The sequence below is a fragment of the Hylobates moloch genome, unplaced genomic scaffold, assembly GCF_009828535.3.
Source record: "Hylobates moloch isolate HMO894 unplaced genomic scaffold, HMol_V3 SCAFFOLD_1, whole genome shotgun sequence".
NCBI classification, from domain to species: Eukaryota; Metazoa; Chordata; class Mammalia; order Primates; family Hylobatidae; genus Hylobates; species Hylobates moloch.
The window spans coordinates 96,209,053-96,235,778 of record NW_026652276.1 but is presented as its reverse complement, the minus strand read 5'-3'; the positions used below and the strand labels follow the sequence as shown (position 1 = coordinate 96,235,778).

The 26,726-nt window shown below is 50.0% G+C and overlaps 1 protein-coding gene and 1 pseudogene across 1 annotated transcript in view; both read left to right on the top strand.

The window, feature by feature from the left end:
• Positions 1-24,892, top strand: part of LOC116810838 (E3 ubiquitin-protein ligase RNF216) — a 105,428-nt gene extending 80,536 nt beyond the window's left edge. Inside the window, exons 7-9 of the mRNA XM_032755825.2 lie at positions 3,692-3,914; positions 23,364-23,433; positions 24,360-24,892. Of these exons, the coding sequence (XP_032611716.1) occupies positions 3,692-3,914; positions 23,364-23,433; positions 24,360-24,679 (613 nt within the window). The 3' untranslated portion in view covers positions 24,680-24,892. The remainder of the gene's footprint in view (positions 1-3,691; positions 3,915-23,363; positions 23,434-24,359) is intronic.
• LOC116810839 (dual specificity protein phosphatase 5-like) lies at positions 4,367-7,390 on the top strand (annotated as a pseudogene).
• Positions 24,893-26,726: the final 1,834 nt, after the last annotated feature.

Here is a 26,726-nt window from a genome sequence, read left to right as displayed (position 1 = left end):
GAGCAAGATTCCGTCTCAAAAAAAAAAAAAAGAAAATAGGCAAACAGCCAGGCACAGTGGCTCATGCATGTAATCCCAACACTTTGAGAGGCCAAGGTTGGGCAGATAGCTTAAGCCCAGAAGTTTAAGACCGGCCTGGTGAAACCCAGTCTCTACAAAAAATTTAAAAATTAACTGGGCATGGTGGCGTAAGCCTGTATTCCCAGCTACTCAGGAGGCTGAGGTGGGAAATCACTTGAGCCCAGGAGGCGGAAGTTGCAGTGAGCTGATATTACACTACTGCACTCCAGCCTGGATGACAGAGTGAGACTGTGTCTCAAAAAAAAACATGGGCAAACAATATCAATTGATATTTCTCCAGGAAGATGTACGAATGACCAACAAACACATGAAAGCATGCTGAACGTCATTAGTCATTACGGAAATACAAATCAGAACTATGATAAGATACCACTTCACACCTATTAGGATGACTATAATGAAAGCAGTGGAAAATAACAAGTCTTGACAGGGATATAGAAAAAATGACACCAGTATACATTGAGGTGGGAATAGAAAATAGTGCAGCCGCCATAGTTAACGTTGGCTTTCCCCAATAAGTTAAACATAGAATTACCATATGACCCAGCAGTTCCGCTCTCAGATACTCACCCAGCACAAGTGAAAAGTGTCCATGGCCGGGCGCGGTGGCTCACGCTTGTAATCCCAGCACTTTGGGAGGCCGAGGCGGGCGGATCACGAGGTCAGGAGATCGAGACCACGGTGAAACCTCGTCTCTTCTAAAAATACAAAAAATTAGCCAGGCGTGGTGGCGGGCGCCTGTAGTCCCAGCTACTCAGAGAGGCTGAGGCAGGAGAATGGCATGAACCCGGGAGGCGGAGTTTGCAGTGAGCCGAGATTGCGCCACTGCACTCCAGCCTGGGCCACAGAGCAAGACTCCATCTCAAAAAAAAAAAAAAAAAAGTGTCCATATAAAACTTGTGCAAGAATGTTCATTTAACCACAATTCACACCAGCCAAAAAACAAAAATAACTCATTCCATCAACTCATGAATAAACTAATATGATATATTCATACAATGGAATATTATCCAACCATAAAAAGGAATGAAGTACCGATACATGCTACAACATAGGTGAACCTAGAAAACAACACACTAAGTGAAAGAAGACAGGCACAAAAGCACATGTATGATTTCCATTCCTATGAAGTATCAGAGGCATATGGGCATTTGCCTAGCTTCAGAATGGCAATCTGTAGAGCCCAAAAGCAGCTTGTGGGTTGCAGGGCAGGGAGGAATGGGGAATGCCTACTTAATGGGTACAGGGTTTCCTTTGGGGGTTATAAAAGTCTCTTGGAAATAGATAGTGATGTTGATTGTATAACATTGTGAATACTCAAAATATCCCTGAATTGTATACGTTAGAATGGTTTAAAAAGTCAATTTTATGTGCATTTTACCACAGCAAAAGAATGCATACACACATGCATCCTCACACTCACGAAGGGGACGGGCTGAGATCTGAAGGGCATGGCATGTGCCGCCATCAGAATACGGCTCCCAGAGAGGAGTTACCCACACACTGGCTGGTGGTGAGCACAGATAACTACAGGAGTGTGGGCTATCGATGGCTGCATAGAAGAGGCCCTGAGCCTTCCTGTGTGAGCGCAAGGTCAGCAACCACAGTCACAGCTCCGGCTTCTCTTCCTGTCGCCCCAGGAGCACATCCCGCGGGGCTGTGTTTCCTGCCTGGTTGAGAATGTAGTTGCCAAACCACCTTTCCTCTGAAGGAATCAACCATGATTTTTCCCCAGTTCCATTTTTCACTTTTATGTTACTGGCTAGGTAGTCACCACATCCCATAATAAAACTCCATTCTGGCCCTATCCAGTACTACTCTTACTAATGCAGAAGCAAAGGACTTGAGTGGATATTTGTGCAATAATTGAATAGCTGTTTAACATTTCAGCAATGTTGAGTTGCAGGCATGCTTTATGTATTCCTCTGTCTATTTTAGGAGAGCCTTTTCTTATCCCTCCGTACCCATTATTATTTCATGTCAGTGCCAGACGGATCGGATGAGCAAGCAAATAGACCCTCTTTCCAAGCCTTTGTGAAAAGACTGTAACCTTAATTCTTTACAGCCTCTTTCCCTGAGCAGCTTCCCAGGGAAAGTCAGCCAGCCCCAGGCAAGTGGAGTGCCACACCTCAGCCTCAGGGTGCTCTTACAGAGGTTTGTGCTGTAGAAAACTGCAGTTGTGTTTGGGCACATAGCTTTTCAAACTGAAAAGTTTTTCATTAGATCCTTGAGTCTAGCTGGGCGCAGTGGCTCATGCTTGTAATCTCAGTGCTTTGGGAAGCCGAGGCAGGCGGATCACTTGAGGTTAGGAGTTTGAGACTAGCCTGGCCAACATGGTGAAACCTCATCTCTACTAAAAATACAAAAATTAGCCAGGTGTGGTGGTGTGGTGGTGCGCACCTGTGATCCCAGCTACTTGGGAAGCTGAGACATGAGAATCGTTTGAACCCAGGAGATGGAGGTTGCAATGAGTCTCAAAAAAAAAAAAAAAAAAATAGGCCAGGCACAGTGGCTCACACTTGTAATCCCAGCACTTTTGGGAGGCCGAGGCAGGTGGATCACCTGAGGTCGGGAGTTCCAGACCAGCCTGGCCAACATGGTGAAACCCCATTTCTACTAAAAATACAAAAATTAGCCGGACATGGTGGTGGGCGCCTGTAATCCCAGCTACTCAGGAGACTGAAGTGGGAGAATCTCTTGAACCCAGGGAGGCGGAGGTTGCAGTGAGCTGAGATGGAGCCACTGTACCCCAGGCTAGGTGACAGAGTGAGACTCTGTCTCAAAAAAAAAAAAAAAAAAACAGAACCTTGAGTTGTAGAACGTTGAGTAGTGTCTTCACAGTTGCTGAGTAACTAAAATCATAAATGGATGTACTACAAAGGTGACTCGTTAAGGTAATAGTACTAAATGCACTTTATCTAAACTTCGTCTCTTTGACAATTTTTTTTTTTTTTTTTTAAGATGGAGTCTCGCTCTGTTACATAGGCTGGGGTGCAGTGACACGGTCTCAGCTCACTGCAACCTTCACCTCCCGGGTTTAAGCGATTCTCCTGCCTCAACCTCCCAAGTAGCTGGGATTACAGGTGTGCACCACCACGCCTGGCAAATTTTTCTATTTTTAGTAGAGACAGTGTTTCACCATGTTGGTCAGGCTGGTCTCAAACTCCTGAGCACAGATGATCTTCTTGCTTTGGCCTCTCAAAGTTCCAGGATTACAGGTGTGCACCACCATGCTCAGTCTGTTCTCTCCATTTTAAGCCTACAGGGATTCCTATAACAAATAGAGCAGTCCTTTTCTAAATGCTAAGTACTAGGCACTATGCCAGGGTGCTTTATATTTTGTCTGTAACCCTCAAAACACCACGAGAAACTTGTTTTCACAGTTTAAAAATGAGGAAACTGAGTTTCCAGGCAAGTGAGTAATTTACCAAAGGTCATACAATTAAAACTTTGAAGCAGTTCTCAGACTCCAAAACCTAGGCTCTTTTCACTGCTTAATGTCACAAAAAAGCCATAAGTGATCATTTTGTGTGAAAATAAATGCTTAATGGCCATATTTTTTTCCTCCACATCTTCCCTCCCAGCTCGAAATTATGTTTTCTTATTTCAGTGAAGAAAAAATGACTGCTGCCCGCATTAGAAAATGCCACAAGTGTGGGACTGGCCTCATCAAATCTGAAGGCTGCAACCGCATGTCTTGCCGCTGTGGTGCCCAGATGTGCTACCTCTGTCGAGTTTCTATCAATGGATATGACCATTTCTGCCAACATCCCCGCTCACCAGGAGCCCCTTGCCAGGAGTGTTCAAGATGCTCTCTCTGGACCGATCCCACTGTAAGTAGACACATGGCTGCCTATTGCTTTATAGGGAGAAAATAGAAATATATTTTTATGACAAATATTTTGAATATACATAACAAAATTTGACTTAGGAGAAGAATATAGGAAATTACATAGACTGATAACCAAAGAAAAAATTTGAGAAAGTAATTATCAGCTACTCCTCATGCTGCTCAAAGCAGCATGCCCTAACAGTTTTGTAAGCAAATTCTTTTAATTCTTCAGGAAATAAAACTCTCTGTGCCCTCTGCAGTATTCCAGAGCAAAGTAAGGAAACTTATACATGTATCTGTTCAAAGCCAGCATAGCACTGATTCCAAAGCCTGACGGAGATAGCCCTAACAAAGAAAACTACAGATTTTCTTATAAGACTCACTTATAATCTAGATTTTTAATTATCTAAATAAAATATTAGCAAATAGAAAGCATGACCAAGTGAGTTTGTTCCAGAAATGCAATGATGGTTTAATATTAACAACTCTTATTAACATAAATCATTATATGGTATCTGTAGATGGTGAAAAGACATTTAAGAAATCAAATCAGGGCTTCTAGGGCGGCGAGCGGCCGGGCTGGGTAGCGAGCGCGCGGGGCGGGAACGCGGAGTTGCGCCGCTGCTCGGGCGCCGGGCGCCGGGCTCCGTCGCGGCCGCAGCCCCGCGGCTTGCCCTCCCGTTCCTCGCCCGCGGACACCCTGGCCGTGGGCACCCGCGGGGCGCGCGGCGTGGGGCCGCTGGCGGGCGGCGGCATGAAGGTCACGTCGCTCGACGGGCGCCAGCTGCGCAAGATGCTCCGCAAGGAGGCGGCGGCGCGCTGCGTGGTACTCCGACTGCCGGCCCTACCTGGCCTTCGCTGCCTCGAACGTACGCGGCTCGCTCAACGTCAACCTCAACTCGGTGGTGCTGCGACGGGCCCGGGGCGGCGCGGTGTCGGCGCGCTACGTGGTGCCTGACGAGGCGGCACGCGCGCGGCTCCTGCAGGAGGGCGGCGGCGGCGGCGCGGCCGTGGTGGTGCTGGACCAGGGCAGCCGCCACTGGCAGAAGCTGCTTGAGGAGAGCGCCGCGCGTGTCATGCTCACCTCGCTGCTCGCCTGCCGGCCCGCGGGTCTACTTCCTCAAAGGGGGGATATGAGACTTTCTACTCGGAATATCCTGAGTGTTGCGTGGATATAAAACCCATTTCACAAGAGAAGATTGAGAGTGAGAGAGCCCTCATCACCCAGTGTGGAAAACCAGTGGTAAACGTCAGCTACAGGCCAGCTTATGACCAGGGTGGCCCAGTTGAAATCCTTCCCTTCCTCTACCTTCGAAGTGCCTACCATGCATCCAAGTGCGAGTTCCTCGCCAACCTGCACATCACAGCCCTGCTGAATGTCTCCCGACGGACCTCCGAGGCCTGCACGACCCACCTACATTACAAATGGATCCCTGTGGAAGACAGCCACACGGCTGACATTAACTCCCACTTTCAAGAAGCAATAGATTTCATTGACTGTGTCAGGGAAAAAGGAGGCAAGGTCCTGGTCCACTGTGAGGCTGGGATCTCCCGTTCACCCACTATCTGCATGGCTTACCTCATGAAGACCAAGCAGTTCTGCCTGAAGGAGGCCTTCGATTACATCAAGCAGAGGAGGAGCATGGTCTGGCCCAACTTTGGCTTCATGGGCCAGCTCCTGCAGTACGAATCTGAGATCCTGCCCTCCACGCCCAACCCCCAGCCTCCCTCCTGCCAAGGGGAGGCAGCAGGCTCTTCACTGATAGGCCATTTGCAGACGCTGAGCCCTGACATGCAGGGTGCCTACTGCACATTCCTTGCCTCGGTGCTGGCACAGGTGCCTACCCACTCAACAGTCTCAGAGCTCAGCAGAAGCCCTGTGGCAACGGCCACATCCTGCTAAAACTGGGATGGAGGAATCGGCCCGGCCCCAAGAGCAACTGTGATTTTTGGTTTTAAGACTCATGGACATTTCATACCTGTGCAATACTGAAGACCTCATTCTGTCATGCTGCCCCAGTGAGATAGTGAGTGGTCACCAGGCTTGCAAATGAACTTCAGACGGACCTCAGGGTAGGTTCTCCGGACTGAAGGAAGGCCAAGCCATTACGGGAGCACAGCATGTGCTGACTACTGTACTTCTAGACCCCTGCCATCTTGGGACTGCCCAGTCCTTGCACCTCAGAGTTCGCCTTTTCATTTCAAGCATAAGGCAATAAATACCTACAGCAATGTGGGAGAAAAGTTGCTGGACCAGGAGAAAAGGCAGTTATGAAGCCAATTCATTTTGAAGGAAGCACAATTTCCACCTTATTTTTTGAACTTTGGCAGTTTCAATGTCTGTCTCTCTTGCTTCAGGGCATAAGCTGATCACCGTCTAGTTGGGAAAGTAACCCTACAGGGTTTGTAGGGACATGATCAGCATCCTGATTTGAACCCTGAAATGTTGTGTAGATACCCTCTTGGGTCCAATGAGGCAGTTGGTTGAAGTAGCAAGATGTTGGCTTTTCTGGATTTTTTTTTGCTGTGGGTTCTTCACTGACCTTGGACTTTGGCATGATTCTTAGTCATACTTGAACTTGTCTCATTCCACCTCTTCTCAGAGCAACTCTTCTTTTGTGAAAATAGTTTTTCAGATCATAGACCAAAAAAAGTCATACCTTCGAGGTGGTGGCAGTAGATTCCAGGAGGAAAAGGGTACTTGCTAGGTATCCTAGGTCAGTGGTGTTGAAAACTGGTTTCCTCAGTTTCCTGTCCTTCTGTGTGCTTATGTCTCTTGTGACAATTGTTTCCTCCCTGCCCCTGGAGGTTGTCTTCAAGCTGTGGACTTCTGGGATTTGCAGATTTTGCAATGTGGTACTACATTTTTTCTTTTTGTCTGTTGGTTATTTCTCCAGGGGAAAAGGCAATAATTTTCTAAGACCCGTGTGAATGTGAAGAAAAGCAGTATGTTACTGGTTGTTGTTGTTGTTTTTTATAGTGTAAAATAAAAATAGTAAAAGGAAAAAAAAAATCAAATTAAATATTTCTTCTTGATTTAAGCTTTAAAAATACAGTATTTTAGAGGAGGAGCAAGGCTGGCAAGGAAATCAAATACATAGGGTCTGTTTGGGGATCGGAAAGAAAGCGGGTGAGGATTGCAGGTGGAGAGCCACAGGGAGGTGACAGTGATTGGCTCAGGGGCCAGCCTCACATCTGGAGTGTGATGAGAGCCATTTCAGGGCATTGTAGGGGGCTATGTTTCCAAGGTCACACTAGCTACTACGTTGGGGAGAGAGAGGGCAGCATGAAGGGAATGACTTTTATAATCTTGGAGAAGATAAGGTTTTTCTTAGCATTACGTCAAGGCCAGACTAAAAAATCATAAATTCTCACTGGCAAACGACATCATAAACAAAGATTAGGGATACATGAAAAACTGGGGGAGAGGGTCAGGCACATTGGCTTACGCCTGTGATGCCAGCACTTTAGGAGGCCAAGGTGGGCGGATCGCTGGAGCCCAGGAGTTCAAGACAAGCCTGGTTAACATAGTGAGACCCCCATCTCATTTAAAAAAAAAAAAAAAAGGCTAGGCGCCTTGTCTCATGCCTATAATCCCAGCACTTTGGGAAGCCAAGGCGGGTGGATCACCTGAGGTCAGGAGTTCAAGACCAGCCTGACCAGTATGGTGAAAACCTGTCTCTAATAAAAATATAAAAATTAGCCAGGCATGGTGCTGCATGCCTGTAATACCAGCTACTCAGGAGACTGAGACAGAATTGCTTGAACCCAGGAGGCGGAGGTTGCAGTGAGCTGAGATCATGCCACTATACTCCAGCCTGGGTGACAGTGTGAGACTCTGTCTTAAAAAACAAAAAAGTGGAGCCGTGTGTGGTGGCTCATGCCTGTAATCCCAGCACTTTGGGATCTCAAAAAAAAAAGAAAAACAAGTGTGTTTCTCCTCTGTGTCTAAGTACAGAGATGAACAGCTCAGGGGTGGGCTAGCAGCTCGTATCTGGGATCCAGTTGCTTCCAGCATTCTACTCTGCCACCCCTAGAGCATAGCCAAGGATCACATGAGGTCATTGTCTAAAAAGGAGCTCTGGCTGATAAATCCACATTCCAAGCAGCAAAGGGGCTGCAGTGAGACTAAAGAGCCTGCTTACCTATCTCTTTTTTTTTTTTTTTTTTTTTTTTTTTTGAGATGGAGTCTCGCTCTGTCACCCAGGCTGGATGGAGTGCAGTGGTGCGATCTCGGCTCACTGCAAGCTCTGCCTCCCGGGTTCACGCCATTCTCCTGCCTCAGCCTCCCGAGTAGCTGGGACTACAGGCGCCCGCCACCACGCCCGGCTAATTTTTTTTATTTTTAGTAGAGATGGGGTTTCACCGTGTTAACCAGGATGGTCTCAATCTCCTGACCTCATGATCCGCCCGCCTCGGCCTCCCAGAGTGCTGGGATTACAGGCGTGAGCCACCGCACCCGGCCCTGCTTACCCATCTCTTAAGGAATGTTAGGCTTCCAGAAGATGCAGCAGGTCACTTCTGCTTCAGTCCCATCAGCCAGAACTTAATGACATGCTTCCTGAACTGCAAGTGAGACGGGAAGGAGTAGCCATCACAGACCCAGCCAGAATGTCTGTGGAGGAAGATGTTATACTGAGGAGTCTCTCTATGGTCTATTCACCTCAACTCAAAAATGGACAAAGAATTATAAGTAGGGAAAAAAGCTGCTTGCTGGCCAGGTGCAGTGGCTCATGTCTGTAAGCTTTGGGAGGCCAAGGCAGGAGCATCACTTGCATCCTGGAGTTTAAGAACAGCCTGGGCAACATAGTGAGACCCCCATCTTTACAAAATATCAAAAATTAGCCAGATGTGGTGGTGCTCACCTGTAGTCATAGCTACTTGGGAGGCTGAGGCAGGAGGATCATTTGAGCTTGGGAGTTCAAGGCTGCAGTGAGCCATGTTCTTGCCACTGCACTGTAGCCTGGGTGACAGAGCAAGACCCTGTCTCCCCCCCCAAAAAAAAAAAAACAAAAACTGCTTGCTTTTCTACCTGGCCACAATCTGGTGGAGTTGGCTAACAGCCACCCCAATAATCAAATAAATCGAAATGAAAATAGCATCTGGCTGCTGGTAGGTAGTTTTCAGATTTGTTGGCATCTGCTACACTGTAATTGGGCATAGTGGGCAGTTACTGTGTACAAATCAGAAGATGTAGTGCGTGTACTTGATCTGGGAGTTCCACTTAATTAGAAGAGGTTATCCTCAGGAGACAGTTGGACAAGTTCACAAAGTTCTGTCTGCATCACTGTTCGCTGAGTTATTTAAAGTTGTATAAATTTAGAAACACCATTTAAATATCCCAAAAAATAGGAGATATGTCAAATTTTATATATGCTTACATTAGAATAATACAAAAAGTAATTCTATATATATCTACACTTTAAAACATGGAGGAAAAGAAACAGGAAGATTTTCACATCGAAAACAAACAGCATGGATTGCTGGGGTCACAGACCCAAGTTACCACAGGGGCAGGTGGTAGCAGAAATGATGTCTGGATGGAGCATCCAGACATCTGGGTCTAGGAGGCAGGAAGGCATAGTGGGGACTGTGGCAAAGGAGAGGGTGTGGGGCCCATCCAAGGGGCTGCTGCTCAGCCACTACAGGTTGCTGCGGGGAGGGCCTCCCAGCTGCTCGGGAGGCTGAGGCACAAGAATCACTTGAACCCGGGAGGCAGAGATTGCAGTGAGCCGAGATCGCGCCACTGCACTCCAGCCGGGACAACAGAACAAGACTTGATCTCAAAGAAAGAAAAATGCGTAATTTGGCTGGGTGCAGTGGCTCATGCCTGTAATCCCAGCACTTTGGGAGCCCAAGGCGGGCAGATCTCTTGAGTCTCAGGAATTCAAGACCAGCCTTGGAAACATGGCAAAACTCCATCTCTACAAAAAATACAAAAGTTATCCAGGGGTGGTGGTGCATGCACACCTATGTTCCCAGCTCCTTCCAGGGCTGAAGTAAGAGGATTGCTTGAGCTGGGACGTTAGGGATGCAGTGAGCCCTGACTGCGCCACTACACTTCTGCCTGGGTGACAGTGAGACCATGTCTCAAAAAAAGGGAAAGAAATGTATAATCCTGAGAGGTACTCATGGTTTTGAAAAGGTGTGAGTCCTCTGTGGTAACCAGGTGTTCTCTATTTCAGGAATGTTCTGTCACGGAACAAGCTCCTCATTGGGTGGGAAGCTGGGATAAGGGACCCCTAAAAATCACTCAGATTACAAAGCTTGTGACCCAGTGAAACCCTTAGCTAGCCTGCCCTCCTGTCACTGAGGAGATGTGTGGAAGAAAGGGAGGCTTTTTGTACATAGAAAGCCAAGCCCGAGTCATTCTTCTTTTGCTGGGTGATCGGGAGGTGCAGCCCACGGTGGGAAGTGCTCACCAGGCAGGCCGTGCCTCTTTGTGACAGACATTCCCAGGCACGGCCCTTCTGCTGACTCACCTCCTCAGCCCCCTGGCAGCTAGCACAGTGAGAGGCAACCATCTCTAGGAACTTCATGAATCTTGAAAAAATAGACTCTGTTTTTTTCAGCTGGAGCTATGAAGAGCTCCACAGGCGGCATTTCATCTCTAGAGACAAAGGGCAGAGTGGGAGTTAGCGTGAGGGTGGGTGTTAACAGTCTGGCCTATTCTCAGCGCTTTTTTCTTTCTTCTCCTCCTTGTTCTGTGTCTCCTGCTGCCTCCTCCCTTTGCTCCCCATGCCTGGGATTGATGGTGTGAGTTTCTTGTGTGCTTTTTCCTTGTTTGGGTGCCATAGCATGCACTGCCTTGTTGTTTTCTTGTTGGATCGTCATCTTCTAACCTGAGAAAGGTTCTAGATTTGCTCAAAATAAAGTTCGAAAGGAAGGTCAGGCAAATACAAATCCCTCCAATTTCCTCTGATAGCCACAGCCGGAGATTCTGTTCCATTTGTCCCGTTCCCATCAAAACAGCGATCAGCCCCGTTTCCTTGATACTCACCAGGAGACTGATCGAATTCCAACCCAGCATCTGTTGGGGCTTCTGAGAACACAAAGCCATTCAGAAGTTCAGTGAAACAAAGCATGCACTGTCACACAAGCCTGTTCTCTGGCTTAATTAACCAGCGGGGCCAGGAAGAATCTCTTATTTGTCAGCGAGGGAGTTGTCCCGTCATAGTTTTGGAGAGAAGTTGAGTTTTCATCCTTAATGACTAGGGATTGCTTGGGAACCTGAACTACCACTCCACAGTAAGAGCTCAAGTGGTGAACAGCAACTTTGTTTCTCTGTTAGTTACCAAAATGAAGCCAAAAGCATTCAACTAAGAGTCTTATAAAGAAGATGTCTTCTTTAGGAAGCAAAGAACCAGAAGCGAACAGTCACAGCAAACCACAGTTTTCTGGATTAGGGAGCAGAGTGGAAAGCCAGCTGTTGACACATAAGTGAACAGACGTTATTTTGCAGTAGGGGAAGAGTGATCCTGGAACTTTACTGAACGTGAATATACTGACTGGGCCTTGCGTGGCCACAGGAGTGGTAGCTGAGGTGGGGAGCAAATTGTGAGAGGAACAGGCACCTGGCAGTCTGGATTCAAGAGTATGGCAAAACTCAAGACAGCATGTTCTCTTTCAATACAAAACAAAGTCCGTGTTTGTCTTGGGTTTTGGCTACGAGAAGCTACAGGGAATTGTTTTCTACAATGTCTTTGTCTTTTGAATGTAAGAGTTTGAAACCTGTCCAGTTCAAATAAAACCCTAGGGCTTTTACAGCCAGTTTAATTTGGTACAATTATCGCCTAGCCATTTGGTTAAGAGACACTCATTTTTCCAAACCAGCAGTGGACTGAGCATTTATGGATGTTAATACATTCAGTTCTGTAGCAGTGCTCGAAGGCAGATGTATCATCCTAGTTTTACTTGCTTAAGACTGGCCAGTAAATGGTAGCCTGGGTTTCCACCCGGGTCGTTTGTCCTCGGCGTGTTCCCAGGCCTCCCTTCTCCCCTCAGGCCAGCGCAGCATCTCCCTAGTGGGTGAGGCATGCAGAAAGTCCTGGGGACCTTTGGGACCCTGACTTAAGTGGCGGAGGAAAGGACATGATGTTGTCGGAATTAGGGAGGAAGGCTGTGAAAGGGAGGATTGATGAGGAAACGCAGAAACCTGGTAAGGAAAGGTATTTTAGACTTTTAGGTTGGAAACTGATTTTTGGCTTCAGAATTTTTTCCTTAACCTTCAAAATTTATTCTACAAAAGAATAAAGTGAGCCCCCAGGTTGTCCCATCACCCAGCTTCCACAGCTGGCCTTGGCTTGTTATTTCTCATCACTGTCATAAATATCATTGTGTGTTAAAAAAAAAAAAAAAAATGAAGTTAGTGGGTGGGTGTGATCATTGATCTGCCATCAAAACTGACCTCGGTTTCTTCATCCTCCTCTTAATAGCCACACAGCCAACACCATGTGAGCATGCTATGCAGTGTGATTTTTACTGCATGGGGCCGGGAGGCACGGCTTTCCTATTTTGCAGATGAGGGAGATGATGTGTAGGTCACTAGCCCAGGATCCCTAGCTTGGTGAAACCAGGATGTGAGCCCAGGTCTTCTGACCAATGTCTGGCTCCTGCCACAAATACATGGTCGTTAGGTGCCCATAGGGTCCCTGAGCCCCATGAACCAGGTAGGCCTTGCAGAGGGGTGGGGACCTGGCCAGACTCTTTCCCCACTGATGAATGAAGCTGCAAATAGTAGAAAGGGGCCCTGGCAGTTTTGCCACCGCAACGGTGTCCCAGACAGGGTTTCAGTGTCACTGAGGGCTTTCCCAAGCAGGGCAGCCCAGTCCAGTACACACGGCCTGTTGGTGCTTATTGCTACATGTCTTCAGCAGATCCCAGCAGGCCCCTGGGTGAGCACTTGACCCTGATGGGACTCAAAACATGGCCACATTCTGCCCCCATCTCCAGGTCCTTGTGGGGGAAGTGCTCCAGATAGTGGTATTTGGGTGCTGGGCCTCTCTGACCTGAGGAGGTGGCTGCAGAAGCCAGGGCCAGCCCTGAGCCAGTGAAGTCTCTGCTCCTCCCCAGCACACTGTCCTGCCTCCCTGCCCTTCCCGGCCACAGCTGCAAAGCATGTGCCGCTCCAAACTCTGCTGCTCCCTCCCCCAACTTCCTGTTGGCTGGGGACAGCAAGGGGTGGGGGCTAAGGGTCCACCGTTGCTCAGGCGATCTGTGGCTGATCTGGGAATAATTTGAAACTAAATCTTAAGCCTTTTGGAAGCCTTTCATGAAATCATTGCAAGTTTATTAACAACAGCTGTGGCCACACATGACCTGGATCCCAGCCCCAACCCACCCCCAGAATCTCAGAGGGGAAGCAGCAGTCGACTTGCAATTCCCAATCACCTTTCTAAGGGGAGGAAAAGTGCAACGAAGAAGAAAAGCCACCCATTCTTCCCCCGTGGTCACAGGAGCCTGGCCAGCAGGCACGTGGACAGCCAGCCCTGGTGACCAGAAGTGTTGAGAAAACAGGCTTAAAAGGACCGTAAAGGCTTTGGCAAGAATAGTTTTGTGCCAAGCGCTCAGTTATTTTGGGAACAGTCAGCCTGTGGCTGGTGATTACTGTTCATATCTGATTTGTGAAAACAAATTGAGTCTTTTCCCCTTTTTAATCACTCATAGTTTCTCCTTCTTCATTTTCTCCTGTCTATACCCTGCTGCGTGGACAGAACTGTGGGGCTTAGTTGTTGAGGGACAAGCTAAGGGAGGATTTTTGTGTATGTTTTGTTTCTCTCTTCTTAATTAAAACCTCTCTGGTAAATTCTACCTCACTTCCCGTCTTCAACTGCAGCACGTTTCTGGAGAGGCTGGGTCCTTGCCATCCCCCCAAACTCTTGCTGCAGCTTCCTCCCCTCCCCACCCACCCTACCTGCATGCAGCAGGCAGCAAGCCAGAGTCTTCTGTGTTGGGCTTAGTTCTTTCTGTGCCCTGCTGAGCTCAAAGGAATTCAAAGAAAGGAAACAAATCTCCCTCCCTCCCTGTTAAAATGCAATCCGCTTATATCTTTTCTTTTTTTTTTTCTTTTTTTGAGAGGGAGTCTCCCTCTGTTGCCCAGGCTGGAGTGCAGTGATCTGATCTCGGCTCACTGCAGCCTGAACCTACTGGGTTCAAGTGATCTCCTGCCTCAGCCTCCTGAGTAGCTGGGATTACAGCTGCACACTACCAGGCCCAGCTAATTTTCATATTTTAGTAGAGACGGGGTTTCACCGTGTTGATCAGACTGGTCTCGAACTCCTGACCTCAAATGATCCACCTGCCTAGGCCTCTCAAATTGCTGGGATTACAGGCATGAGCCACCACACCCGGCCTTACTTCCTTTTTTAAAGTGCTCTTCCAGCTGGGTGTGGTGGCTCACACCTGTAATCCCAGCACTTTGGGAGGCCAAGGCGGGCAGATCACAAGGTCAGGAGTTTGAGACCAGCCTGGCCAATATGGTGAAACCCCGTCCCTACTAAAACTACAAAAATTAGCTGGGTGTGGGGCGGACGCCTGTACTCCCAGCTACTTGGGAGGCTGAGGCAGGAGAATCGCTTGAACCTGGGAGGCGGAGGTTGCAGTGAGCAGAGATCACGCACCACTGCACTCCAGCCTGGGCGATAGAGCACGACTGTGTCTCAAAAAAAAAAAAGAAAGTGCTCTTCCAGTTCTGCTGGGTGGGTGAGACTCCCGTTTCACTCCCTGCTTTGACCCTTTGTCCTTGACACTGCATTTGGGGTGCACTGCCCACTGTGGTGCCATTCACGTGCTTCGTCATGGTACTCATTGGATCCCACTGTGGTCCATAGGTATACCTTCTGGAGTAGCGATGGGGCACTGGAGGGCTTCGTTTTGTTTTTTGGAGATGGAGTTTTGCTCTTGTCGCCCAGGCTGGAATGCAGTGGCATGATCTTGGCTCACTGTAACCTGTGTCTCCTGGGTTCAAGCGATTCTGCTGCCTCAGCCTCCCAAGTAGCTGGAATTATACAGGCACCCACCACCACGCCTGGCTAATTTTTGTATTTTTAGTAGAGATGGGGTTTCGCCATGTTGGCCAGGCTGGTCTCGAACTCCTGACATCAGGTGATTGGAGGGCTCACTTCTACCCTGACCTGACGCATCATTACGCTTGTTCTTTTGAGCCCTTGCTGATCCAGGGACACCTTGGTCACTGATCAGCATCCACTCCCTCTCACCTCAGCCTGGCCTTGCTCATCAGAAAGGAGCTGTGCTGAAGATTCCTTTGAAAGTTTTCACTGGGATTAGGAGGGGCCAGAAGGAGAGCAGACAGAGAACTCATTCAGGCCAGCTGGGTCCTTCTTAAGTTCTGTGCCAGAAACCAAGGATGAGGCACAGAGACTGCAGCCCTTGAGGGGCTGCACCATGGTCTGTCATGGGATCTGTGGCAGCAACTACAGACGCAGCCAGCAGCCCTTCCTGCCCCCACTGGTCAGGGCAAACGGCATGAACAGGAACTCAGATCTCAAATAGGTTCAGGTGAACCTCTATAGACCCCTGTCCAGGGTGAGCCCAGCAACCCAGCCTGAGCCATGCAGAGTTGAGAACTGCTGGCCATCCTTGGAACCTACAAGTTCAGACCTCCTGCCCTGGCCTCAGCACACTGCCCACCTTGGTGGTCCAGCCACTCTCTGCATCTTCTGAGCCTCAGGGTCCTCTTATGAAATCCTTGCCAGCCTCCCATGGCGTGGAGAAGGGGGTGTGAACTAAGCAATCCGTTCAAGGCAGCAGGACCTCGTGGGGGCAAAGTGTGACCTTCTACAATGGAATCTGAGTGGGCTTGACAGTGAAGTGTGGATATAAAAGCAGCCAATGGAAAAGATATCAGAATGTTCCCAGGATTGATCTCTGGTGAGGAATTATGGCTGATTTTAGCTGTATTGTTTTGTTCAACGTTTCCCATGATTGTTTTAATCAGTATGTATAAGGAAAAGAAATAGTGGCATTTTTTTTTATGTTGATGAGAACCAAATCCCTGAGTTTTTTGTGACAAGAAGAGGACAGAAAGAGAAAATTTCATGGGACCCCCATGGGATTCAAGTAACTTGGCAGCGTCAGGAGAAAACATGTCAGGCAAGGAAATCTCGAAGCATTCGCTTCCGCCTTTGAGATGGACCAAAACCAGTGAGCTGAGAACAGCACCTGGTCAGAGGCCACTGGAGACCAGTGACCCAGGGAGGCACTACAGCCTCTCATCTCAGTGCTGGGCCCCCATGTGCAGCTTAGATTCTGGATCAAGAGATGAGGGTTATGAGCTTTCCCAAGCTCCCCACTCCCGCTCTGGGCAAGAGGAATCTACTGGCTTTCATTCCAAAGGCCAAGTGCCAGGGACCAGAGGCCGACAAGTGGGCTGTTTCAGGGGATGGCACATGCACTTCTGGGTAAGCTGAGCCTGAGAAAAGGAGGATTGTTCCCTAAAAATTTCCAAAACACACATAGCCCCTTGCTCTGCTTTTTGGCTGTTTGTTTCCTTGAGTAGAAGTGTTTTGTTTTGCCCTATTATGTCTTGTAAGGGGAGAAAGGAGGTTTCAGAATTCTGCCCTTCTCAGAAGGAACCCTCTTGTGTTTCTGCACTCTTTCTAGAATAAAGCACAACTTAGAACAGTTGCCTCTGACACACGCTCCCCAGCCCGACAGCGGTGTTCTCAGGCCCCCAGTCAGGTTTGCCAGAAGTTCCGATTCAGAAACCCGGGGGTTTATGTGGTTAACAGCTCAGGCTTTGAGACTAGACTGCCTGGGTCGCAACCTCGCTGTGCCAGGGTTTCCTCATCTGCAACGTGGTAATCAGTTCATAATGCCTGACTCAGGGAGCTGTGGTGAAATTGAGGTCCATGTGAGGTGTGTAGACAGGGGCTGGTGCATAGTAATCTCTCAGTGCATGTTAAATACTGTTGTTGTCACTGTGCTTGGCACTTTATAAGAGTGATCAGCCGGGCGCGGTGGCTCACGCTTGTAATCCCAGCACTTTGGGAGGCCGAGGCGGGCGGATCACGAGGTCAGGAGATCGAGACCACGGTGAAACCCCGTCTCTACCAAAAATACAAAAAATTAGCCGGGCGTGGTGGCGGGCGCCTGTAGTCCCAGCTACTCGGAGAGGCTGAGGCAGGAGAATGGCGTGAGCCCGGGAGGCGGAGGTTGCAGTGAGCCGAGATCGCGCCACTGCACTCCAGCCTGGGCGACAGAGCAAGACTCCATCTCAAAAAAAAAAAGAGTGATCAGACCAGGTGCAGTGGTTCACACCTGTAATCCCTACACTTTGGGAGGCGGAGGTGGGTGAATTGCCTGAGCTCAGGAGTTCAAGACCTGCCTGGGCAACACAGTGAGAACTCCCCCTCCGCCACCGTCTCTATAAGAAAAATTAAAAATTAGCTGGGCATGGTGATACACACCTGTAGTCCCACCTACTCGGGGGGCCTGAGGTGAGAAGATCACTTGAGCCCAGGAGGTCAAGGCTGCAGTGAGCTATAATCACGCCGTTGCACTCCACCCTGGGCTGAGCAAGACCCTGTCTCGAGAAAAAAAAAAAAAAATGTAAGAGATGATTGGCTTCTCACCCTAACCTGTTTTGGAAAGGAGTGGGTTCCAGGTTAGGTAGTGGGGGTAGAGCTACATATGCACTTAAGCCAGGTCTGGAGCCCCAGAGTTGTAGTTCTTCCCGTGACGCCAGCGGCCTCTCTTGAAGAAGCCAGCACTGCTTTAAAATGAGTTCACCCTGCCATCCAGGCAGCTCTACCTCCAGGGTTTCCTGTTTGTGACTCAGCTCCAGAGAGGGCAGGACAGTTGTGCTGCAATCCAGCTCAGCCCCCGGCTCCTCCTCATCCTCTTTCCTTCTATTTTTCCCCTCTCCCAGCAGCCTAGGTGTGTCCTAGATTTGCAGCGTGGCCTTTTTCCAAGTGTCCTCTTCACAGGATGGTGATGCTCGTATGCCTGGAATGTTTCCTGAGGGACTTTACTCCAGAAAGGACTCAGTACCCCATCTGTCACTTAGCCCAAGTCCAGGAAGTATCTGATGAGGGACTAGGCCTCATGTTTAACCTCAAAATCAATCCTAAGCCCTCCCTCCCTCTTTTTTTTTTTTTTTTGAGACAGAGTCTTGCTCTGTCACCCAGGCTGGAGTGCAGTGGCACCATCTCGGCTAACTGCAGCCTCCGCCTCCCAGGTTCAAGTGATTCTCCTGCCTCAGCCTCCTGAGTAGTTGAGATTACAGATGCCTGCCACTGCGCCCAGCTAATTTTTGTATTTTTATTATTTATTTATTTATTTATGTATTTATTTATTTATGTATTTTATTTTATTTTATTTTATTTTTTTGAGACAGAGTCTGGCTCTGTCCCCCAGGCTGGAGTGCAGTGGCACCATCTTGGCTCACTGCAAGCTCCGCCTCCCGGGTTCACGCCATTCTCCTGCCTCAGCCTCCGGAGTAGCTGGGACTACAGGCGCCCACCACCACGCCCTGCTGATTTTTTTTTTTATTATTATTTTTAGTAGAGATAGAGTTTCACTATGTTGGCCAGGATGGTCTCGAACTCCTGACCTCGTGATCCGCCCACCTCAGCCTCCCAAAGTGCTAGGATTACAGGCTTGAGCCACCGCGCCCGGCCAATTTTTGTATTTTTAGTAGAGACAAGGTTTCACCATATTGGCCAGGCCAGTCTCAAACTCCTGACCTCGTGATCCACCTGCCTCGGCCTCCCAAAGTGCTGGGATTACAGGCGTGACCCACCGCTTCTGGCCCCTCCCTCTTTTTAATGTGGTGAAGCATAAGATAAAATTTGCCATTTTAAGGCCGGGCGCGGTGACTCACGCCTATAATCCCAGCACTTTGGGAGGCCGAGGCGGGCGGATCACCTGAGGTCGGGAGTTCGAGACCAGCCTGACCAAACATGGAGAAACACCGTCTCTACTAAAAATACAAAATTAGCCAGGCGTGGTGGCATATGCCTATAATCCCAGCTACTAGGGAGGCTGAGGCAGGAGAATCGCTTGAACCTAGGAGGTGGAGGTTGCGGTGAGCCGAGATCGTGCCATTGCACTCCAGCCTGGGCAACAAGAGTGAAACTCCATCTCAAAAAAAAAAAAATAAAATAAAATAAAATAAAATTTGCCATTTTTAAGTTAATAATTCAGTTATCTTCCCCTTTTTTTTTTTTCTGAGACAGGATCTTCCCCTGTTGCCCAGGCCGGAGTACAATGGCACAATCATAGCTCACTGCGGCCTCAACCTCCTGGGCTCAAGTGATCCTCCCACCTCAGCCCCCCAAATAGCCCCCCAATAGCCATACCTGGCTAATTTTTAAAATTTTGTAGAGCTGGGTTCTCACTGTGCTGCCCTTGCTGGTCTGAAAATCCTAGCCTCAAGCGATCCTGCTGCCTCAGCCTCCCAAAGCACTGGAATTGTCTTCACTTTTTTTTTTTTTTTTTTTGAGACAGAGTCTGGCTCTGTTCCCCAGGCTGGAGTGCAGTGGCGCCATCTCTGCTCACTGCAACCTCCACTTGCAGCTTCAGGCAATTCTGCCTCAGCTTCCAGAGTAGCTGGGATTACAAGTACACACCACCACACCTGGCTAATTTTTTGTATTTTTAGTAGAGATGGGGTTTTGCCATGTTAGCCACATTGGTCTCTAGTCATCCTGTCCTCAAGTCATCCACCCACCTCGAACTCCCAAAGTGCTGGGATTACAGGCATGAGCCAACTGCACCTGGCCTGTCTTCACTCTTGAGGAATTTCAAATGCTTCAGAGAAACTGATTGTGGAAGGAACTTCCACCCCAAATTAAGAAAGAAATCTTCCAACTGGGTGTGATGGCTCATGCCTGTAATCCCAACATTTTGGGGAGACCAAGGTTGGGTGCATCGCTTGAGCCCAGGAGTTAAAGACTAGCCTGAGCAACATGGTGAAACCCCATTTCTACAAAAAAAAAAAAAAAAAAAGTTGGATGTGGTAGTGGGCGCCTGTAGTCTGAGCTACCAAGAGGCTAAGGCAGGAGGATCTCTTGAGCCCAGGAGGTGAAGGCTGCAGTGAGCCAAGATGTTGCCACTGCACCCCAGCCTGGACAGCAGAACAAGACACTGTCTCAAAGAAAAGGAAAGAAATCTTCCCCGTAGAGTCTAACATATTAGCTAAAAGTGTAATTTTTTTATTTTAAAAAAGAAAAAAACTTTAAGTTTTATTAAAGTTACTGTACTAAGCACAGTGTCCTGTGACTCTAGCCAGTTGGAGACAGTTGAAATCTGAAACACCTAACCCATATCTAGGTATAACTGACAGTTGGCTCATGATTTATGATAAAATTGTAGGTCATTGTAGCTGAGTGCCATCATTTTGGGTGAAATACAAACCAGACTGTCTTTAGACTCTTAAGGGTTTGACTCCCAAGACAGGACTCAAGGGCAAATGGTCTTGCTCCACTTGCCAATCAGGAGAGTGATCAGAGCAGAGGGAGGGATCAGAAGAAAGGCTCCGGGGTGGCTGTCTTCAGAGGGTGAGGATGCGACACTTTTATTTCCTTGGGACTCTGAGGCTCCCTCTTCCTCTCCAGGAAGAACTCTGAATGGCAGGCTGGGAAGGTTCTATCTGCACTGTCCTCCAGACCCAGCCGATCTGTATCAGAAACCCGGGCTTGCGCTCCTGTGCAGGTGCCTCAGACCCTCCTGAGGGAGTTCTGAAATAGGATTTATTCAGGAGCACTGGGATTTATCACAGAAGCTTAGTGATAAAAATCAGGCAGTGGCCTGCATGCTCTCAGCCTCAGCAGTGCCACAGGGGGCCAGAGCTCTTCTCCCCAAAAGAGAGCCTCTCGTCCCTCGTGTTTTATCAGGTGAGAGTCTGAGGGAAAAAAGGGGGTTAGTGGTTAGTCTTTTTTTTTTTTTTTAAGACAGAGTCTCCCTCCGTCGCCAGGCTGTAGTGCAGTGGCACGATCTCGGCTCACTGCAACCTCCACGTCCCAGGTTCAAGTGATTCTCCTGCCTCAGCCTCCCGAGTAGCTGGTACTACAGGCTCAAACCACCATGCCTGGCTAATTTTTGTGTTTTTTGTAGAAATGGGATCTCACTTTGTTGCCCAGGCTGGTCTCAAACTCCTGGGCCCAGGTGATCCTCCCACCAGTTTTCTGGATCACTTCCCTTAATTTGTTGGGGTTTTTTGGTTCGTTTCTTTTTTTCTTTTTTTTTTTTAATCTTTTTTCTTAGGCCTGCCACTGGCTCCAAAATGAAGAGGCTTGCCAGCTCCCAGTCTAGAGAGTTGATAGAATCTATCTTGATATTCACATGGAGGCCTTCAAACTGCCCACCCAACCCTCTTGAGTTACTGGAGCCCTTCATGTTGACTCAGTTAGTGATTATGTTGAGGGTAGTAAGTTCCCCCTTGTGGAGTGTTCACAAAGAGGCTAGATGACCTCATCTCAGGGTTTTGATAGAGAATTCTTATGTGTTAACCCCGGAGAGAGACAGCTCCCTCAGGATTCCTTCCAGACATAGGATTCTGTGGTGTGCTTGGGCACTTTGCAACTCTTGAAATGCATGATGGGGACTTTGTCACCTCTCCTCTCTCCATGCCTTACTCAGAACACCTGGCCAGGCAGCAGCAAGGAGGCTGCTTCTGCTGAAAACAGACTTTGAGTATCTTAAGAATGCCCAAGTGTCAGAGTTGGAAAGAAGCTTATGAGACCTTTTAGTCCAAACCCATTACTTGGCATCTGAGGCCTAGAGAATGTAGGAGAATTTAATAGTGTCATCCACTGCTGCAGACAGAACCAGTCTCCGGGGACTCTATTCTAAGAATCTTTCATCTGCCAAACCAAGGGAATGTGTTATCTAATTACTTACTCAGTCCATCTGCCTTTCTGTTTCATTGTTGATCTGAAGTTTAACCAGTAAACTTAGAACAGTGTCTAGCACAGAGTAGGCATTCAGTGCACGTTTAGTGAAGGAAATTCCTAACTCCAGAATCCTTGGGGTTCACAAACAATTGTATGGAGAAATCACTCATTTCTGTCTTGGCTGTGACATTAATAACCGAGTAAGTAAACCTGCAAACTGTCCGTTGCTTAGCCCTCGATGAGGCTGCCTGTCTTCTGCTGGGCCAAGGATTGTATTCCTTCCAGTTGCTGCTCTGGGTGTCATCAGATCGGCATGAAAAAATCCAAAGTGATCATTATTAATATTCCAACCCACAGCAAAGAAATTGGCCAGATGGTTAGGCTCTGACGCCGTGTCTAGGAAAATAAATGTGCTTTCATTAGACTGCTTGCATTGTTGGGACTTGCTAATCCTCTCACGACATCGGGGATCACCATCCCTCCCCATCCTTCTCCCCAGCTCGGCTGCTCTCAACTCCTGGAGGACCTCAGGGAACTGAGCCCTCCTATAGACAACTCTCTCTTTCCTGCGTGCTCAGCCGGCAGTTGGTGTGTTTGGGGTTTGCCACGGTGTTCCCACTCTGCTGCTTGTGATCCTCAGCCCTCTCAGGCCCACACCTCAGCCCCTTGGCCCTGCAGCCAGCTTAGTCTTCTTTCAGTCCCACAAACTGAAAAGCTGCTTTGTGGGTCACTGAGGAGGGGGGTTCAGGTCAGTGCCACTCATGAAGCAGGCATCACGGGTGGTCTGTCCTGAGGCAGCAGCCCAGTCCTCCCACCATGGTGTCTGCTGACAGGTGGGGGTGTGGGAGCTGCATGTGGCAAAAACCCAACCTCTGGGGCTTGCCCAGCGTGGCCCCTGAGTTTCCCAGCACATCCCACATCTGCCTGCACTCACAGTGCCTCTTCGGTTCCTGTCTGAGGCTTGGATAACCCAAGTGTGAATTGTGTTTGTTATTTCGGGCCTACCAAGCATGGGGTTTGGGAGAAGAGACGGCAAGGTCCAAGGGGGACCATCCTCACTGTCGCACCTTCCTCCTCTCCCCGAGGCCTGGCCCAGGAGCCAAGGCCAGCCTTGGGGGCTAGGCAGGGCCTGACTGGACATTTGTCCATCTCAGTTGAGGACATCTGCAAGACTTCTTCAGGCTCTGCAGACAGGCTGCCATGCCCAGTGCTTGTGGACTTGGGAGCTGAAACTTTTTGGGCTCTGCCCACTCAGACCCAGCCCTCTCCAAACCCTTCTCATATCCACCACTTGTAGGCAGCTCAGTGCATGGAGGCCCTCCATCCCCCCACCTCACCAGACAGCTGCCTGCCATGCACAGACCCCTCTGCCCAGCCTTGTGGATGGCCTCCTTGTGGAACGCCATCAGGCTGATGAAGGAAGGAGGCCTTCAGGGAAATAGGAAGGAACGGTGTGCAGCCCAGGCCCCACTGGCCAGCAGCAGGCTTTGGGCTTGTTCCACGGCCACCAGCAACAGGCAGCCTCCCCACTGTCCCACAGGGCCTCAGCACCGCATGAAGCTACAGGTTCATCCTTCTCATTGCTTGCGTTTTAGGAAGATGATGAGAAGCTTATTGAGGAAATCCAGAAGGAGGCTGAAGAGGAACAGAAAAGAAAGAATGGAGGCAAGTGCCCCTCCCCAGGCCCCCATGACAAGAGCAGCAGCCCCGCCCTGCAGCACAGCACTGCCAAGGGAGCAGAGGACCACAGGCCATGCAGGCTCCTGCTGGCCTCGCTGGGTGTCCTGGCACTCAACCCAGCACAGGAGAGGAGGGGGTGCTGCCCCTCAGGTGGCTATAGACCTGACTCCACCCACGCGGCCACATCTCAGGCCTGTGGAAAGGCCTTCAAAGCCTTGAATATAGTGTTGGCATCTCCTTGATGGTGAGGAAGTCCCAAGGGGTGGGTTTGAGCTCAGGAATCAAACAAGCCGCACCTGGCTAAAGAAAAGTAGGCCCAGCCGACCCTTCCGAGGCTGAAAAGCAGTGAAGCCAGGCGTGTTGGCACACATCTGCGATCCCAGCTCCTCAGGAGGCAGAGGTGAGAGTATCACTTGAGCCCAGGAGGTTGGGGCTAGCCTGGGCAAAAAAGCAAGACCCCATCCGTTTTTCTTTAAAAAAAAAAAAAGGTTAAGTGCAGTGGCTCACATCTGCAATCTCAGCACTCCGGGAGGGCGAGGCAGATGGATCACTTGAGCCCAGGAGTTTGAGACCAGCCCAGGCAACATGGCAAAACCCCGTCTATTTAAAAAAAAAAAAAAAAAAAAAGTAACTGAGTCACTGAGGTGGCCCGTCAAGGCCCTGGCTCTGAAGGATGCCTGGCTGGGTGGGTGGACATGCCACCTTCCAAGGTACCACTGGAGCAAGACACTGATGGAAGTACAGATTTGTCCTTGGTTTCTTGTAGTGGCATTTGGGGGGTGTCCACGTTTAGTGCTTTGATCAGCATGTGGAGCCACTCCTGTGTCCAGAGGTCACTGCCCTGGTCCCAGGCTAGATTCCATCGAGGTTGGTTTAATGTTTTTCTCCACTAATCCCCACATCCCTTTCAGAGAACACCTTCAAACGCATTGGACCCCCGCTGGAGAAGCCTGTGGAGAAGGTGCAGAGGGTGGAGGCCCTCCCGAGGCCCGTTCCGCAGAACCTGCCACAGCCACAGATGCCACCCTACGCCTTCGCGCACCCACCCTTCCCCCTGCCTCCTGTGCGGCCTATGTTCAACAACTTCCCACTCAACATGGGGCCTATCCCAGCCCCGTACGTGCCCCCTCTGCCCAACGTGCGGGTCAACTATGACTTCGGTCCCGTCCACATGCCCCTGGAGCACAACCTGCCCATGCACTTCGGCCCCCAGCCACGACATCGCTTCTGATGGCCCCGAATCCCCATTGAGCAGCACAAAGCCCGTTTGGGGTAGGAGTGTGGATGGAGAACCCTCCCCTACCCGTCCCCCAAGGCTGGTGGCTGTACCATTGCATCCTAAGATTGAAGAGTAGGCTGGTTTTCTTCCCACCCTTTTCCTAGAAGGGCCACTGCTCCTGGAAGAGTGGATGGATCCGTAATAAAGATGAAGTCCCAAATGGTAGAGTTCAGAGAGAGCTGTGATGTGAACTGCCCCTCCCCTCGCATCCCCCAGGCCACCAACGGCAGCCGTTCTGCCTTGTCCATGGCATAGGCCATAGGCCAGGGCCCTGCTGCTCACACCTGGGCCTCTCCTCGGAGCCAACCCCTGGGGAGCAAGGCAGCTGAGAGCATCTCCCTGGAGGGGCCCACGGTTGGGCCAAGGGCAGAGGGGGCTGCACTTGCAGGCCTGGGAAGCATTGCTCAGGGTGGGGGGCTGGGACCATGGCCCGCAGAGGCACTGCCACAGCTGTGAGGCCCAAGATGCTGTCCCCCCATCCAGAACCCATGTGCCACTGCAGTGAGTGTTGAGGGCACCTCTCCTCCCCTCTTACACCTACTCAGATGAGGCAGCAGCAGACCCATCTCATGGCAGGGGTTTTGTTCTGTTGCTGCCTAACTTTCTCACCCTCAGTCTCTGGAAAGTCAGGCTGAGAAGTCCTTTCCCAGGCCAGGCCCCTGCGGTGCACTGGATGGTTCTGAAGCTGGCCCATTGAAAGAGCCTCTTAAGGTAGCTGGGACAGAGGCCTGGTGGCCCTGCCAGGCAGCCCAGCTGCTGGGGGAGACGTTTCTGCCACCCTGGGTGATGAGCAGCTTTTCCCCCCTGGCTTTCTGGGGGAGGAGTGGGCCTCCTTAGGGAGACAGGTGACCCTGAGTGCCTCCCCTGCCCCGTGTGTGCCCCGGATGTTCTCAGTGGTTGGTGAAGGCAGGTAGAGGGTGCTGTCCAGTATCCCCCATGTGAGGGCCACATCCCTTCTCATGGAGTCAGCTGAGCATTAGCTCAGCCCTGCCATGTCCCCGCTCACCCTCCTTGCCTCCTGTCCAGCCCTGGGTTTCTAGCCATGCCTGAGGCATCACTCCGGCCCATTGACAGATGAGAGGCCTGAAGCCTTCCTGGCCACAGGCATCACTTTCTCCTCCTCCTCGTGCCATGCCTTGTCCTTGTCGTGTTGCCATGGGGTTCCGAGAGGTTGGGAGTTCACAGACCTCAGATACAGAGGTTGAGAGTTCACAGACCTCAGACACAGCTGAGCCCGACAGCCATTGGGGTGGGGCTGCATCAGCCTCCAGAGTGGCCCGCCACCTCCTGCAGCAGGGCCTGGCCCACCCAAGGTGCCCGGTGCAGGCGGGCACTATCATTTGCTGCCATTGGCTTCTCAGATGTATTTCAAGGACTAAAATGGGCGCTAAGATCTAAGATGGCCGGGCGCGGTGGCTCCCGCCTGTAATCCCAGCACTTTGGGAGGCCGAGGCGGGCGGATGACTTGAGGTCGGGAGTTTGAGTCCCCGTCTCTACTAAAAATACAAAATTAGCCGGACGAGGTGGCGCATGCCTGTAATCCCAGCTACTCAGGAGGCTGAGGCAGGAGAATCACTTGAACCCGGGAGGCAGAGGTTGCAGTGAGCCAAGATTACACCACTGCACCCAGCCTGAGCAACAAGAGCAAAACTCTATCTAAAAAAAAAAAAAATCTAAGATACCCATTCTTTCTGCCTTTGCCCAGGATGGAGGCTTTGAAGACAGGTGGTCACCTGGGCATGGGGTAAGGGTGCGCAGGGAGGCCGGGCTTGGGGGCAGCCTGCTGCCATGTACTTGCTGGCGCCCATACCTGTTGGACTGCCTGAACTTTGCTACTAGCCTGAATGACAGTGGCTTGGAAAGGCGGGCTCCATGCGGCAGCAACAGGATTGTCTTCAGTACCTTAAATATGCTCCCTGTGCTTCCCCAGGGAGGATCTTTGGGAGCAGAGGGTGGCTGTAGGCATCACAGCTGAAGAGGTGACCTCAGGCCCTGGGAG